Below are 17,941 nucleotides of genomic sequence, written 5' to 3' on the forward strand. Positions count from 1 at the left end.
CTTCCTTCCTTCCTTCCTTCCTTCCTTCCTTCCTTCCTTCCTTCCTTTCTTTCTTTCTTTCTTTTTCTTTCTCTGTTTTCCCCTTCTCCCTTCCTTTCTTCCTTTCTTTTTGACTTATTCTTCTATTGAGAGTTCTCTGTTTAGCTCTATACCCCATTTTTTAATTGGATTACTTGAGTTGTTGCTTTTTAACGTCTCGAATTCTTTATATATTCTGGATATTAGCCCTCTGTCAGATATAGGGTTGATGAAGATTCTTTCCCAGTCATTTTGTTCTGATGACAGTGTTCTTTGCCCTACAGAACCTTTTCAGTTTCATGAGGTCCCATTTATTGATTGTTGATCTTAGAGCCTGTGCTGTTGAATTTTCATTCAGGAAGTTGTCTCCTGTGCCAATGAGTTCAAGGCTCTTCCCCACTTTTTCTTCTAACAGGTTTAGTGTGTCTGGTTTTATATTGAGGTCTTTGATCCACTTGGACTTTAATTTTGTGCAGGGTGATGTATACAGATCTATTTGCATTTTTCTACATGTAGACATCCAGTTAGACCCAGCACCATTTGTTGAAGATGCTGTCTCTTTTCCATTGTATGGTTTTGGCTTCTTTGTAAAAAAATCAAGATTTGTACGTGTGTTGGTTTATTTCTGGTTCTTCTATTTGATTCCATTGATCCACCATTATGTTTCTATGCTAGTACCATGCAGTTTTTATTACTATTGCTCTGTAGTACAGCTTGAGATCAGGGATGGAGATACCTTCAGAAGATCTATTATACAGGATTGTTTTTGCAAGTCTGGGTTTTTTGTTTTTCCATACGAAGTTGAGAAGTGTTCTTTCAAGTTCTTTAAAGAATTGTGTTGGTATTTTGATGGGAATTGCATTGAATCTGTAGATTTCTTTTGGCAGAATGGCCATTTTCACTATGTTAATCCTACTGATCCATAAGCATGGGAGATCTTTTCAACTTCCGACATCTTCAATTTCTTCAGAAACAATTTTTTTTTTTTCAAACAGGTCTTTCACTTGCTTGGTTAGAATCACACTAATTTACTTTATTTTATTAGTAGCTATTGTGAAGTGTGTAGTTTCCTTACTTTCTTTCTCAGTCCTTTGTTTATTTGGTGTGTGTGTTTGTGTTTGTGTACCGTGGTGTATTTGTGAAGGTCAAAGGAAATGTTGGTGGCTATCACTTCCCTCCTCCTAGCATGTGGATTCTGGCATTGAACTCAGGTCATCAGTCTTGGCGGCGGCACTTTTACTCACTGAGCTGTTTTGGTTGTCCAAAGAATTCACTTTTGTATGTGCATCTTCTTTCCTACAATCTTTCTGAAGTCACGTGTTTGTTTTATTCCTACCCCCCCCCAATGGTGGAATCTTTGATATATAAAATATATGAACATATGTGTGTATGTGTGGGAATATGAATATATATATAAAACATATGAACAGAGAGTTTTATTTCTTCCTTTCTAAGCCATTTGTATACCCAGATCAATTTATTTTCTTGTGTAAATGCCCTGGCTAGAAGCTCTAATATAATATCTCATAGAAATAATAGGAGTAGGTATGAGTGTCTTATTTCCAACAATGAAGAAAAACATTTAGTCTCTCTCACTTTAAGTATGAACTTAGTTGTCAGTTTAACACAGGCACTCTTTGTTAAGCAAGTTCAAGTCTGTCACCAGAATGTCGAGACCATTCTCGTAAATGTCAGGTAGAGCTTGTCAATTGCTTGTTCTTCACTTACTGAGATGATCATGTGGTTTGTTTCTTATTCTCTGATAAACTGGTGTGACATTTTAAAATTTCTAGGTTTTCAGTTTTGTTGGTGAGGCCTGTAAAACGGTGACATTTCATGTGCCTGCGACCCTAGAGGCGGACCGGATCATCGGAAGAGGTGAGGAGTTCCGAAACGACCTCTGACACAGACACATAGTGCCCATGGGCTGCCAGCACTGTGCCGTGTCGCCTTTGCCCTCTGGAGCTGTTCTACATTGACTTAGACAGAGAGGCAATTCAATATGATTTCAAATACATATCTTTGACCATTTAGCTATTGAATTAGGTGCTTAATTCTAATGTGAGTTTTCCAGTCGAGGTTTTTGCAGTCATTAATCTTTTAACATTTTAAAATATCACACTTTTAACACTTCAGAGTCTGAGAATTACAGATGCATAGAAGAGTGTTGGAAAGATACACGGCAGTATCTTAGATTTTATTTTATTTTATTTTATTTTATTTTATTTTATTTTATTTTATTTTATTTATGTTGTGCTTGTGAAATTATGCTATGGTGTGTGTGTGTGTGTGTATGTGTGTGTGTGTGTGTGTAGATCAACAGACAACTTGTGGGATTTTATTTTTTCCTTCCACTCAGTGAGCACTAGGGATCAAATTCAGGGTGTCAGGCTTAGCAGGAAGAACCTTTACTCACTAAGGCATCTTGACAGCCATGGGGCAGTATTATTATATCTATATTGAGAGGCAATGAAGTGTGCCTTTCTCCTCCTGGTACGGCATTTAAAATTGGAGACCTGAATGAACTTGAGTTTCTACCAGTTATCTGGACAACTCTGCCCAGCTGTTTTTATTTGTTTTTTGTTTGTGTATATATGTTAGAAAAATTAGAGGAAACCACTGATTTTTTTTTAAAGAGCAATACTTGTCCAAGAAATTTGAAAATTGCCTTTTTGACAAAACGTTCAATTTCTGACTAAACTTTCTCAGTGGGTTTCATCAAATTAATATCACTTTTCCTGCTGTTGGGAAAGAAGAACAAAAATGTAAAGAGAGGTATGGTTTTCTACTAGGAGAATAAACCAGAAGGAATCACTTAGCTAAAAATATGAGACATATAGAAATATGTCTATATTCCTTAAAATGCTCAGGCCCTTTGGTGAAACATCCATCATTTTGATAAACTTACCCATAAAAGGTTTGGGTTAAAACAAAGATACACATGAAGCAAAGGAGCCCTCAAGTGAGGTAATTTTTTGAGCGTCATCAGTTTGGTTGCTATAAAGACAGATAAAAAGTGGGATGGAAACAGTTGTGTTTGAATACTTAAATATTTCATTTAAGCATTAAATTATTAGGAGGAACATTCCCAGATAGGGAAGCTGCCATGTGTTGTTCCACTAGAAGTCCACAGAAACCTGCCTCTGTAGGAATGGAATATGCAAAAAAAAAAAATGTTATGGGAGGAATTCAGAGACTATGCTTTTTTTTTTTTTTCATGTGACTGTCAGGATCCTATGCTTCTCTGTTCTTTGTGCCTCTGTGTATATCTTCTGACTAAAGGGAGGTGTACCTTAAGACACTCCCTGTGTATTGCTGAGGGAAATTTCACTGTGTTTATTCAGGTGCACATGAGGGTGTGTGGCTCATCTTTGTCATGAGAGTCATGGGTCACCTATTTAGTGGAAGATCATTTTCATAAGCCTCTCAGAAGCATATTCATCTTTAAAATATCTTTCTCAATAGAAATAATATACAGTCAAGCACCAAAATTTTTAATTAAAATGAGATTATCATTTTAAAGGATGAAATAGGTTTATTAAGGCATTCCACAAATATAACTGCTTGGTTTTCATGATAGTGTACATTATGTTAACATACATGTTTCCTTTATGCTTTCATCTCCACCTTACAACTGGAAAATTTTTCCTGGCAGTTGATCTGAAAGAGTGTCTAAGATCTGCTGATGGCATCAGGCCAAATGATCCTGATTTCAGAGTTCTAGATGATGGGTCAGTTTATACAGCCAGAGCTGTTGTGCTGCCTGATGAGAAAAGATCGTTTACCATTCAGCTTTCTGACTCAAAGAGGCAGACACAAAAAGAGATCGCTGTAATTCTGGAAAGCCAGAAGAAGGTAAGCAAAGTGCACTGGGCAATTTCAAGCATGTGGCTCTTTTGAGTAAAAGTCTTTCCTTAGAAATGGCAAAGAGGACCAATGGAGGAATAGCATCTTTGCTCTCCCCTCTTGGTCCTTCCCTCTCCTTTCTCTTCCTCCTGTCCTGTCCAGTTTTGTTCATGTTAGTTCTCTTCTCCTTCCATCCTCTTGCTTAATTTTGCCTTTTGTTTCTAAACCTTCCTGAACACAGTTAAATGCTGGCTTTGGGTTTTCTGGTGTTAAATATAAATGATAAGTCCCTTCTGTGAAGCTTTTGTGTACCTCTGATGTCTAGCTAATGACACTTGTGTTCTAGTATAAGTTTGCTACTTCTTCCTTAACAGACCTTAGAATTTCTCATTAGTTTAAACACTTACTCATGAGGAACAGTATGTGAATGAAGTAACAAAATGATGGAAGATTTTAATTGGCCTATACCTAATCTATGCTAATGAAGTGGTAAGGCTAATTAAATGACTGCTGAGAATTTTATTGAATATTTAATAAAATAATTAATTAACAAAGACCATGATACCAAGTGTCTCATTTTGCTACAAACATAAAATAATCATTTCTAGAGCATCTGGTGGAATTTTCTAGAGATGTTCTAGAATGTTCTGTAATCTCTACTGTGTGGTACAATGACCGTTAGTAGCTATTTGGGCATTTAACATACAACTTGTGTAATGGAAGGATAGAGTTTTCCATTTAAATTTAGTTTATCGTATGCCTAGTGGTGGACAGTGGCTGTCATAGAGTACAGAGAATGTAGAGAGAGCAGTAAATGACATACCTTTCCATGGTTCACTGGATTGTGATGCTTCTGATATTTTGGTTTTCTTTTAAATTTAGGTGATGAAGAAGAAGAGACACACTAAGGACACTGTCCTTAGGAGGGCCAAGAGAAGATGGGCACCCATTCCCTGTTCCATGCAAGAGAATTCCTTGGGTCCCTTCCCACTGTTTCTTCAACAGGTAAGTATTCTCTCCTTCTGATTGTGATCTTTCTAAGTGGGCAGTCTGTTTCACTCAGGTTTAGTAAACACTTAAGCATTAAAATAAAGCAGACATGACTGAAGCTGTTCAGGAAACACAAGTGAATACAGTAAGAAGAAAATGACTGAAGTGCTCATGGTATAAGTAGCCTTCAGCCTTTGCATGTTTTATTCCTGTGTTCAAAAGTGGCAATGCTTGTGTCCCCTTTTATAGCATAGCCCAGATTATCATGGATAGTGATTTTATTTGTTTATATAATCTATTACATCATAATTCTTTATGCCATTATTTTTATCTTATTGTTTATATTATTTTCATGTATATGCCATTGACTTGACCTCATGCAGCCAGACCTAATTGCAAGTGAGATAGGGCTGCACCCTTCTTCCCAGCATTTGTAGGCTCAGCTGTAAAGAAAATGGCAGAATAGGGACTGGAAGTGGAAAAGGTACTTGCCACCAAGCCTGACACCTGAGTCCTATCCTGGGACCCACATTGTGAAAGGAGTGCATTGACTCCTGTATGTTGTGATATGATTTCCATATGCATACCCTGGTCTTACCCTTACCACCTATAAGTTATATTGTTCTTCTCCATTAAAATATTGTTATCAAGATGAAAATATATAACACACTAACATTTAATTAGTGTGTTATATATTTACATTTAAATTTAATTCTAACATTTAAATTTAATTCCAAGTGCGTGCCTCTGTGTATTTTTCTTTCAGGTTCAGTCTGATGCAGCTCAGAACTACACCGTCTTCTACTCAATAAGTGGACGTGGAGTTGACCAAGAACCACTGAATTTGTTTTTCATAGAGAGAGACACTGGGAATCTGTATTGTACTCGCCCCGTGGATCGTGAGGAATATGATGTTTTTGATGTAGGTGTTCTATGGAGAAATATGGCTGTATATTAATGAGCTGTCTCTCTTCTAAGTCCTTGCCTGCTTTTTTTTCTTCCTGCATTCTGTTCTTAGAGGGTGTCTTTGAGGCAGAGGACAATACCGTGTACTGAGTGTTGGAAAGCTTGCTCAAACCTGTAATCTCAGCTTTGGTTAGGCAATCCTGAAACAAAGCAAAGAGGTTTAATTGTATTTGAACATTAAACTCAGTACAGTGTTAAGAGTTTAGCTTATGTAGCCCATGGCAGTTCAGTGTCCCAGTGGGTTCCATAGTAATGAGAACAGGGACTGTCCCTGACATGAACTGATTGGTCTGCTCTTTGATCACCTCTCCCTAAGGGAGAAGCAGCCTTACCAGGACATAGAGGAAGACAATGAAGCCACTCCTGATAAGACCTAACAGACTAGGATCAGAAGGAAGGGGAGGAAGACCTTCTTTACCAGTGGATTGGGGGAGGGGCATGGGTGGAGAAGGAGGAGGGAGGGTGGGCTTGGTAGGGGAGGAGGGAAGGAGCTACGGGGGATACAAAGTGAATAAATTATAACTAATAAAATTTAAATTAAAAAAATAGTTTAGCTTAGCTTACAGACACTTATTTTGGTCTCTAGAACAAAAACAAATTCTCCAGGACAGATCCACAATTGAGCTTCCTCCATTGCTCTGGGGTATCTTTTTTTCACTTTCTTCCACATGTGTTACTCTCTGATCATGAGTGATGACTAGAAAAAAAAAAGAATGAAAGTGGGAAACCAAGTCTGAATCAAGATTAATAGTTCAGCTTTCTGATACAGATAAGTGTACAGTTGTTGTGGGGCTGACTTAGGTAGGTTCCATTATAGAGAATGTGCTCTACTATCATGAAACAACCCTATGGTTCAGCAGGAAGGATGCCCCCCTGGAAAGAAGCAGTAGCTTTTACAGGATGAAAGAGATGCTGAGGAGCTAGCCTGGCTGCAGCGCTCATGTGGCATTCTTTGCCTTTTGTTAGAAGATGTGAAACTTGATGCAATTGTTCACTGAGAAGAGATACATCCTGCCTGACGTTACATCTTTCTTTGTTTAATGAGCAGTGAGGGAATTAGCAAATGTGTTTCGTAATAAGAATAATATAAATGTACAGTATAATGTCTATGAGGTGTGTGGTAAGAGTCCAGAAACAGCAAGGTTGGGAGATTTTACTTTATAAATTATGTAGAAGGATTTTTCCCTCTCATGGCTATGAGCTGACCATTCTCCCAGTGAAACTTACTGATGTCAGAGAGATTAAAGACTATAATCTGATTTACAAGTACACCCAATGCCTCCAAATAAGGCATAGGGAAATTCATCTCTGGCTTTTCTACATCTTGTCCTGTTCTTTATCTCCAGTGGAGCTGTTCCTCCCAATACTGAATGCCAGTTGTCTTAAGTATCTCAGGGTGAGCATTGAGTGGGTAGCTTACTACTGAAAGGCCTTTCGGGGGAGACTGCAGGGCATCTCATCTCTCCTGTGCTGTGCTGCTGGCTGGCTGCTGATGTTACCTTCACCTCTCCCACAGCTGATCGCCTATGCATCCACTGCAGACGGTTATTCGGCAGATTTACCTCTCCCACTGCCGATCAAAGTTGAGGATGAAAATGACAACTACCCTCTTTTTACAGAAACAGTTTATAACTTTGAAGTTCCAGAAAGCAGTAGACTTGGTAAGGCTGTTTCTACGTTAAACGTATTTGTGTATAATTTTGAGACACTGGGATTTTTAATTTTGGTGTTTTTTTCTTTGCTTGTATTTGTGTGTATGTGTGTGTATAGAGTACAACCTCTACTGTTATATTCAAGTTACAATTTATCTTGTACCTCACTACATATTATTAGAATAAACAGTAGAATAATTTGAGGGACACAGATCACACAGACTGTCCATCCTCAGTAGTTCCTGAATGTGGAAAGCAAATTATTTCGTTTCTATGGCAATGTCATACCTTGTTTCTGAGGCTTGTATTATGAAAGACTGTATACCACCATGAAGGTGAGACTGGGGACTCTGGCATAGACAAGGGCTAAACGTTTTTTTCTGGTAAGATTTCTAGCCATTGCTTACATCCTTACTGTATTATAGCTACATTTCCTCTCCAGGTCACTGAGAGAAGTTGTGGCAATCACTTCCACTTCCTTCACTTGTACATATATTTGATCATGTTGGAGAAACTATTCTGTTCTCAGCTTCATGGTTCTATGGCCTTGATGCATTTTTCTGGTTCCTAAGAGGGGCAATTGGCTTCAGCTTTCCTTGAGAATCAAGGGAAAAAACCCACTCGGATCTCCATTAACTTGGTTACCTGCAGCTCACCTGAGCATTAGACTCAGAGCTATTGGTGCCGTGAAATTCTTAAAGGAAAAGGAATAAAATAAATGAAATCAGAGCAGACAGAGCAAGAAAGTGAGCAAGAAAGGGAAGGGAAATGTTTTCAAATGAGTAGGAGATGAAAGCAGAGAGGGAACTAGAGAACACCCGAAGGTGATGATATGGCTCATCAGGTAAAGGAGTTTGCCACCATTGACCTAAGATGATTCCTGGGGCCCATATGGCAGAAGAAGGGAACTGATTCTTGCAAATTGTGTGCTTTGGCATATCTCCCAATAAATGAATAAATTAAAATAAAAAATAACTTTGCTCATTTACATAACTATACTAAAATGAGTCTTAATTTAACTATTAATTAAAAGTCGAATAAGAAACTGAATTTTTTATGAGACATTGCTTATGACTCTGGTCAGCTTATTATTTCAATATGTGGAAATACACACTGATATTATTTCAGTTTCTTGTGTTTGTTTATGAGATGGGTCTTGCTATATAGATCAGGTTGATGTCAAATCTTAATCCTCCTGCCTCAGCCTTTTTCATGTTTGGAAGACAAGTACTGTCCCATGCCCTGCTCTGAAATTTGTATTGGTTGCCATTTAGATTTTTATAATTTATTATCAAATATTTTAATCGGTGGCTCTCAATGCCAGAATGTTTGGATTCTCCATTAGAAGTCTTCTTCCTGTGTCCTGTCTAAAGTTATGATCCATTTGGCAAGAATGATATTTTAAATTAGGTTTCCATGGTCATTGTGACTGCTGAAAAGTATAGTCACCAAACACACTGTGCTATTCTGGAAGTTCAAATTTGCTCTTTAAACACACAGGTACTGTAGTGGGTACGATTTGCGCCACGGATAAAGATGAGCCTGACACGATGCACACGCGCCTCAAGTACAGCATCTTGGAGCAGCAGCCACCGTCACCTGGGCTCTTTTCTGTGCACCCTGACACTGGCGTCATCACCACCGTCTCTCACTACATGGACAGAGAGGTAGTGTCCTTACTGCAGAAAGCCATCTCCCTGTGGGTTTAATCCCTCTTCCCACCTACTTTAACTTGGTGTTCTATCCTATCTTATTTTATTGAAGTGTAAGAGAATAAGAATTCTTATCATGTTTCCTAGTTTTTAAACATTATTTCTATTTCTGTATGTAAGATAAACCCTAAGCAATAGAAATACAGTTTGATTGTTGTTTATAAGAAAGGATACAATGTGTTTCTTAGGAAAGCTATCGGTTGTTCCCTTATTTCCTTCATTGTGTAAGGCCAGTTGGTTGGTGAGCAGTAAAGGCTTCTGTAGTTACACAGGGAAATAAGGTCTAACTTTTATAGTGAGTATAGCTCTTATCCCAATCCCTATTCAGTTAATCTATCTGTGAGCAGTTTTTAAAAAGAACAGTATTAGTTCAGATAAAATTAAATTTATTAATAATAGCAGATGGTCATGTGTGTGGTAAATGTACTCAACTTCTTTATGAGAATATTACTTGGTGTTTAAATTTATTTACTCAATTGATTATGAAAGTACAGTAAATATCTAATCTATATATGAGAAATATGATGGTTAGAGTTGATTGGCTTGCCCAAAGTCAAATTATTTGAGGTAGTCTTCCATCATTTATTATTTGGTCAGCCTTTTTAACTGAGTCAAACAATTGTTGTTTGTTTGGTGTTTTTTTTGTTTTGTTTTGTTTTGTTTTGTTTTGTTTTGTGTTGTTTGTTGAGACAAGGTTTCTCTGTGTAGCCTTGGCTGTCCTAAAATTGCTTTGTAGGTCAGGCTGGCCTAGAACTCATATCTGCCTACCTCTGTCTCCCTGAGTTCTGGCCACCTCTTTCTTTCTTAAGTAGATAATTAGCTATCAAGTCCTGCTCTACTCTCATGCCCCAGACAATTTCGTCTTTCTCTTTGCTTTTGTTTCTACTGTTTAAGGTTTGGGCTACCATGTAAAATAAGGGCTCCCTACCTGTTAACCATGATGCCAGGTTAGTTTACTTTAGACTGGTGCTTCTCAACCTGCAGGTTGCAATTTCTTTGACAAACCTCTATCTCCAAAAATATTTACATTCCAACTCATAACAGTAGAAAAATTATAGTTATGAAGTAGCAGCAAAAAAAGTTTTGTTTGGTAGTCACCACACATGAAAAACTGTATTAAAGTGTCATAGCATTAGGAATGTTGAGAACCACTGCCTTAGACAGCGCTTACATTTCCTCAAGACTATCATATAACTTAAATGTCATTACTTTGTATACCATCTCTAACTTTCCTATTTTCTGTTAGGACATTTCTAAATTCTCAGTATGCCTTTCTGCTTTTGTGAATTACCTTACTCTACCAAAAGTTAAGAGTACACCCAAATATAGACATCAAATAAAAACAAGCAAAAGAATGTGCAAAACAGGTTTCACTTATGAATCTAAACAAGCATCAGAGTCAATTAAATAATTGTTTTACTTTCAGGTTGTAGACAAGTACAAACTGATAGTGAAAGTCCAAGACATGAACGGCCAATTCTTTGGACTTATCAGTACAGCAACTTGTATCATAACAGTGCAAGATTCCAACGACAACGCACCCACATTCAGACAGAATGCTGTAAGTTTAAATCACTCACATCTATATTTGTTTTGCTATTTCTGTTTATTTATTTCAGTTTATAGAGTTTCTAGAATGCATTGAGTCATGTGGTTATTTATGAATAAAAGTGCAGCCAAAAAATATAATGTACACATCCACACATGGCCCGTGTTTCCTGATGTTAGTATTTATGTTATCTTCTTGTTTAAGGGCAATAATGTTAGTTTACATTTTCAAGAAATATTCTTTATCTTAAAGCTTCATGAAGAAATATTATCAGTTATCATACTTTTAGGTGATCTACATAAACACTGTAACACCTAGTTCTTAAAAGAAAGAAAGAAAAAAAAAGAAAGAAGAAAGAGAAACGTTTTTTACTTTGTGAAAATTTGTATAGCAAGTGATTTTTTAAAAATGACTTTCTTTTCTTCCAGTATGAGACTTCTGTGGAAGAAAATACATATAATGTCGAAATTTTGCGCATACCTGTAGACGATAAGGACTTGATTAAGAGTGCCAACTGGAAGGCCAATTTCACGATCTTGAAAGGAAATGAAAATGGGTGGTTCAAAATCACAACAGACCCAGCCACTAATGAGGGTGTTCTATGTGTCGTGAAGGTAAATGGATAATGAGTAAGAACTTTATGCCACTCAGTGGTTTCATCTGCTTGATAGTTTCGTTGGGGTTCTATAGCAGCCAAGTTGAAAGAGAACTAGTTAGTGTGACTGTTCCCAGCTGGCTCCCATCTTTCTTGTCTCCTAGTGTATGCCAGAATACTGTTAATCATTAAGATCTCTGTATCTCCAGTGGCATCCCTCCCACACTTGGAGAGTTTAGTTCTTAGTGTAAGTCTGCACAAGCCACTTTCTTTACAACTGACACCCTGAGCCTGGGTCTAGGTCTAGAAGAGACACACAGAAAACAACAACAACAAAACTGTAGTGTCCATTGAAGACTTACCTTCTTGAGGGCCTATCTGCAACATAACTTAGAATCCCTACATTCTTCTCGTTCTTTTAAGGATATATACCTGGTTGTATTTTATTCCTAGTAGTCAGTGTGTAGGGAGAATACAGTAGTACATGAGATAGCACTGAATAGATATATTTTTATTGTACATATTGCTATTTGATTTCACTCTGTATTCTTGGTCTCAAGTTAAAAGGGCAGGAAGGTCTGTTTGACAAGAACATTTCTTTTCATATTTCTATCCTAGAATAAAAAGATGATAGTGCCCTGTGGGCAGGTATGATGACTATTCACTGACTAAGGGCAACTTACCTACTGATGAGAATATGGTGGCAACCTTGCTGGTTTTAGTTTTTCCTACTTGAGAACTCTACGGAATTGTAAATCAAGTCCAGAAAGTTCTGTTCAAATGTGAACAGTCAGATACACAATCTTAGTATCAAGCGTCTACTTGAGCATGTTCCTGCTTTGTCTCTGGCTCATTTTCGCTGATGTTTTTTCTAGGGCTTTTAGGTGTGCTGTTAGGTTGTTTGTATGAGATGCCTCAAACTTCTTTCTAAAGGCACTTAGTGCTATCACCTTCCCTCTTAGCACCGTTTTCATTGTGTCCCATAAGTTTGGGTAACTTGTGCCTTCTTTTTCATTGAATTTTAGGAAGTCTCTAATTTCTTTTTTCATTTCTTCCCTAACTAAGCTATCATTGAGTAGAGAGTTGTTTAGCTTCCATGTGCATCTAAGCTTTTTGTTATTTCTGTGGTTGTTGAGGTCTAGTTTTAGGCCATGGTGGTCTGAGAGGATACAAGGGATAATTTTGATCTTCTTATATCTGTTGAGGCTTGCTGTGTGTCCGACTATATGGTCAGTTTTGGAGAAGGTTCCGTGAGGTGCTGTCTAAAGGTATAGGTTTTTGAGTTTGGGTGAAAAATTCTCTAGTCATCTACTAGATCCATTTGGTTTAGGAGCTCTGTAAGTGTCATTGTTTCCCTATATTGTTTTTGTCTAGATGATCTGTCCCTTGGTGAGATTGGAGTGTTGAAGTCTTCCACTATTAAGGTGTTGGGACTGATGTGTGATTTGAGCTTTAATAATGTTTTGTTTACAAATGCAGGTGCTCTTCTTGTATTTGGGGCCATAGATGTTCAGGATTGTGATGTACTCCTGGTAGATTTTTCCTTTGATGAGAAGAAAGTGTCCCTCCTCATGATTTTTGGTTAATTTTGGTTGAAAGTCTATTTTATTAGCTCTTAGGATGGCTACTCTATCTTATTTCCTGGGTCTGTTTGCTTGAAAAACATTTTCCATCCCTTTAGTCTCAGGTAGCATTTATCTTTGTTGCAGAGTTGTGTTTCTTGGATGCAGCAGAATGTTAGATCCTGTTTCTTCAGCCATTCTGTTAGTCTGTGTCTTTTTATTGGAGAGTTGAGTCTGTTGATGTTGATAGATAATAGTGGCCAATGTATGTTAATTCCTTTTATTGTGGAGTTGGTGGTGTTACTGTGTTTCAATGCTTGTTGCTTGTTTTCTTTTAATTCTTGGTTGTGAAGTTATCTATATTCTGTGTTTTCTTGGGTGCAGTTGATTTCTTTAAATTGGAGTTTTCCTTCCAGTATCTTCTGTAGGGCTGAGTTGCTGTGTAGATATTGCTTACTTAGTTTTGTCAAGGAATACTTTGTTTTCTCTATCTATGTTGATTGAAAGCTTTGCTGGGTATAGTGGTCTGGGTTGGGATCTGTGGTCCCTTAGAGTCTGCATGACATCTGCCCAGGCCTTTCTGGCTTTCATAGTTTCTGTTGAGAAGTCTGGTGTGATTCTGATAGGTCTACCTTTATATGGTACTTGGCCTTTCTCCCTTGCTGCTTTTAATATTTTTCTTTGTTTCTTTGTTAATATGTTTTCTTTGTTTAATATTTTTTTCTGTAGATTTAGTGTTTTGACTGTTAAGTGACATGAGTTTCTTTTGTGGTCTAGTCTATTTGGTATTCTGTAGGCCTCTTGTATGTTTATGGACATCTCTTTTTTAAGTTGGGAAATCTTTCTTCTATAATTTTCTTGAAAATAAATTCTGGACCTTGGAGCTTGGAATCTTCTTTTTCATCTATTCCTATTATTCTTAGGTTTTGCCTTTTCATGGTGTCCTTGATTTCTTGGGTGTTTTGTGTCAGGACATTTTCTGATTTTATGTTTTTGTTTTTGTTTTTTTTTTTTTTTTGAGAAACATATTGATTTCTTCAGTTGTGTCTTCAGCACCTGGGATTCTCTCCTCCGTATCTTGAATTCTGTTGGTAATGCTTACCTCAGTGGTTTCTAATCTCTTTGCTTGGTTTTCCATCTCCAAGAGTATTTTCTTTATTGATTCTAATTTCGTTTTCATGTCTTGCATAATTTTCTTCATTTGTTTGTATTTGCATTCCTGTCTGTCCATTCTGGCCTCTATTTTTTGTTTGTTTGCTCTTTAAATGCCTCTATATGCTCCTCTACATGTGTCTCTATTTGTTTGGCTGTATTTACCTGTATTTCTCTGAGAGCTTTGTTCATTTCCTCTTTATGTGTCTCTAATAACTGGATAAGCATAGATTTGAGCTCATTTTCCTGTGTTTCCAATTAATTAAAATATCGGTTGATTTTGGGGGGTGTTGGTGAGGCCATGATGTCCTGTTTTTTGTTGGATGTGTTCTTATGCCGGCCTGTAGCCATCTGCTTATCTGTAACTTTTGCTGTTTGTTCCTGGAGCCTGTACTGCAGCCTGGGTCTGTCTGTCTCTGCAGTCTGTAGTATTCAGTTTCAGAGTTTCAGACAAGGTACATGCTGGGTCTCTGCCATCTTGGAGCAACCCCCCCCCCAAAACTTCACTTTTTAAAACACCTTGTTTGTCTTAACTCCTTTATTAATATTACCTCTTTTTTTCTAACATCTTAAAATTAATTCAATTTTATCTGTCATGTCATTCTCCCATATACATTAGAATACAGTTAGCAATCTCTCTAATCTCTCATGTATCCTTTTGAATTGTGTTCAGCATTCATCAAGTGACTGTTTGTTTGCCTGTTTGTTTGTTTTGATTTTTGGTTTTTAGAGACAGGGTTTCTCTGAGTAGCATTGGCTGTCCTGGACTTGCTTTGTAGACCAGGGTGGCCTCGAACTCACAGAGATCCTCCTGCCTCTGCCTCCCAGAGTGCTGGGATAATGGGCATGCACCCCCATGCTTTACTAAGTGACAGTTTTGATAAGTATAAAGATTCAGAAAAAATGTCCTATAAGTGGAAAATAGTGCTTTTATGGATTTTGCTGTCTAAAAATTACATATAACTAAGGCATTTATTTAAACTTTTCTGAAACCTGATGAGCCAAACTAATTGATTTAGTGATGTGGAGAGATTAAAATGAATACATTAAGAAAGTCGTCTGTGGCCAAGCCACCTGGCTTCAAACTCCTGCCCAAATGAAACCTTTTGACTTTGGAAAACCAGTGTCTCTCGCTATTCTTCAGACTGTTGCTGTGTAAAGTGGGGGTCATAGTAAAAATCCTGCTCACTCAGGTGTGAGGATGTAGTGAATTTACACTCAGTGCTTACAGCTGTGCTGTGCATCAGCAGTGACCATCATGGAGTCTGTCAGGTTGGTATTCTTCCACATTGCTGTTGTGAGAAGTCTATGTGGTCAGTGATGGATGGTGCCAAAGTACTGTTCTCAACTTGTCAAGAATATATGTTTTTTTAACAGAAGGTAGTGTTCCATCATTCAAGAAGGAATCCTAAAAAACTGAAGTGGATTCCTAAGAGGAAATGAGATCCCGAGTAGACTCTCATCAAAGAAAAGACCTACTAGAGATGGCTCACTTAGATGTCTCATATACGGATACCTAAAATAAATATCTGGGAGCTGAGAAAGGGGATACCAGTAATCCCAGCACTTGCATGGCTGTGAAAGGAGGATCACCATAGGTTTAAGCCAGCTTGAATTACATAGTGAGTTTCAAGGCTAGCCCGGGCCATACAATAATACTGTGCTTTAATAGCACAAAGATGAAAATAAACAAACAACAGCAACAGAGACTAAACCAACCAGATTCTCAAAGACCCACAGAAAGAAAACAGACATTGTGAATTTGTAAATATCCAACTTTATAAGATTTGTCAAATACCAGGCTCAGATGGCCCTAAACCTGTTAGAAATTGACACAATTCTGCAATATTTCCAGGTTCAGAATAATTTTCCTTAAAAGAATGAAACAAACAAACCAAAAAGTAGTTGAGGGATTTCTTTCCCAAAGCCATCTGTGGAGGTTTTGGCAAAAACAAATTAATACAGAATCACAGCTCCAGCAAGGGAGAAAAGTCACCATTGACAAAACCTCATGTTTTGTGAATTTATTATGTAGTCCTTTCTATACTGATAAAAATGACGGGCTACTTGAAATATCAAATGTACTGCATACTGAGCTGACGTGTATATCTTTAATTTTAAAGCCACTGGATTATGAAGAAAACCGTCAAGTGACCCTAGAGATTGGAGTGAACAACGAAGCTCCCTTCATCAGAGATGTTGCAAGCCGAGTACCCACCATGAACCGGGCCTTGGTTACAGTTCATGTGAGCAATCAGGATGAAGGGCCAGAATGCAAGCCCCCTGAGCAATATGTGCGGATCAAAGAAAACTCAGCAATCGGGTCTAAGATCAATGGCTATAAGGCCTATGACCCTGAAACCAGGAGTAGCAATGGCTTAAGGTACCCAAGTCTTGGCAACCATGTGCTAAGGCAGTTGTCATAATTGAAACAGCTAACTTATTCTGAGGTGTGTTGTGATGCCAAAGTCTTAAGAAACTTTGTTTTATTAATAGGTACAAAAAATTGAAGGATCCTAAAGACTGGGTCAGCATTGAAGAAGTTTCAGGGTTGCTCACCATATCAAAAACCTTAGACAGAGAAATCATGGCTCCAAGAAATGACTTATACAATATTACAGTCATGGCAATAGACCAAGGTAACAGAGTTTTAATTTAGTGTTTTGTAATGGAATGGAAGAATAAATTGTAATTATTTTTGTGCAGAGTTAATATTACCTCAAAGACTACTATCTCTCTTCTTGTCCTACAAGATAACTTTGGTGAGAAAATACCATTTATTCCTGATTTTGTTTTGTTCTGATAGATTTGTTTGTTTGTTTGTGTAGCCAGAGCTGCTCTTTAATTCACTGTTTAGACAAGGATGACCTTTATAATTCATGATCCCCCTGCCTCAGCATAATGAATGCTACAGGCTTGCACTCCACATTCAGAAAGGTGTTTTTGTTATTGTTGACACAGAGTCCTGTTCTGTAGCCCAAGGTGACTCAGGCCCACTATGTAACTCAGGCTGGTCTTAAAGTGTGGCAATTCTCCTGCCGTAGCCTTACCTGTGCTGAGTTTATAAGTTTGAGCCATCATGCCCAGCTAAATAACACATATCTTATTTATCTTTATATTCCGTGTGCAGGAACTTAGTTATTGCACATCTTATTGTCCTTTGTGGTAAAGGACAATGATGAGACTTAACCGTTAAGACTTAACTGTAAGATGCAATGTTCTCCTCAGACTCCTCCAGGTATCTTGTGTTACTTTGCCTGGAGGAGTTTACTCATTCAGCTAATGACTAAATGCTTCTAAACTTGAATTCTGGAAGTAAATGTCCTTTACCTATGGCTTTATTTTTAAATAACAATAATTTTAATGTGTTACATTACCTTGTACTCATTGAATAGGATTCCTTGGTTGTGGAGCCTGGGTGTAATATATTAAACCCACCCTATAGGAATAGAACAATACTTCTATAACTGCTTCATCAAGGTGCATTAACATCTACGAGCCTAAGGAAAGAGAGTGTGTAATTCAGCATTTATTTCTATCATTTATAGTAATTCTTTCAAAAGGTTTGTTGAAAGTTGTATCCAATATTATCATCAGCAGGAACCATCGTAGACAATCCATAGCTTTAAGTCATTTATATTCTTTTGTTGTTTTTCTGTAAAATATTTATTCACTTTAAATCCTGATCGTAGTTCTCTCCCTCCTCTTCTCCTCTCACCCTATCTTCTCCCATTGCTCCTTCCCCTTTTCAGAGAAAGTAGCACATCCACCCCTGTGCCATCCCACTCAGGACCTTCATATCAATCAGAACTAAGGGCATCCTCTTCCACTGAGGTCAACTAGGAGAAAGTGATCCAATAGAAGGCAGCAGAGTCCATATCAGGGACAGCACTTACACC

General features: G+C 37.6%; 1 protein-coding gene across 3 annotated transcripts in view; it reads left to right on the forward strand.

The window, feature by feature from the left end:
- LOC129690064 (desmocollin-3) overlaps positions 1–17,941 on the forward strand; it is a 34,137-nt gene that overhangs the window by 6,420 nt on the left and 9,776 nt on the right. For 2 of the 3 annotated variants that reach the window (XM_055625601.1, XM_055625603.1), the window contains exons 2-11: positions 1,812–1,896; positions 3,674–3,882; positions 4,759–4,869; positions 5,621–5,776; positions 7,337–7,481; positions 8,973–9,139; positions 10,611–10,745; positions 11,162–11,347; positions 16,166–16,425; positions 16,539–16,681. In XM_055625601.1, coding sequence (XP_055481576.1) covers positions 1,812–1,896; positions 3,674–3,882; positions 4,759–4,869; positions 5,621–5,776; positions 7,337–7,481; positions 8,973–9,139; positions 10,611–10,745; positions 11,162–11,347; positions 16,166–16,425; positions 16,539–16,681 — 1,597 coding nt within the window. Of the gene's footprint in view, positions 1–1,811; positions 1,897–3,673; positions 3,883–4,746; positions 4,870–5,620; positions 5,777–7,336; positions 7,482–8,972; positions 9,140–10,610; positions 10,746–11,161; positions 11,348–16,165; positions 16,426–16,538; positions 16,682–17,941 lie in introns of those variants that run through there. The other variant, XM_055625602.1, reaches the window with a different exon arrangement.

Source organism: Psammomys obesus, unplaced genomic scaffold (assembly GCF_907164565.1).
Source record: "Psammomys obesus unplaced genomic scaffold, mPsaObe1.curated_primary_1811, whole genome shotgun sequence".
Lineage (NCBI taxonomy): Eukaryota > Metazoa > Chordata > Mammalia > Rodentia > Muridae > Psammomys > Psammomys obesus.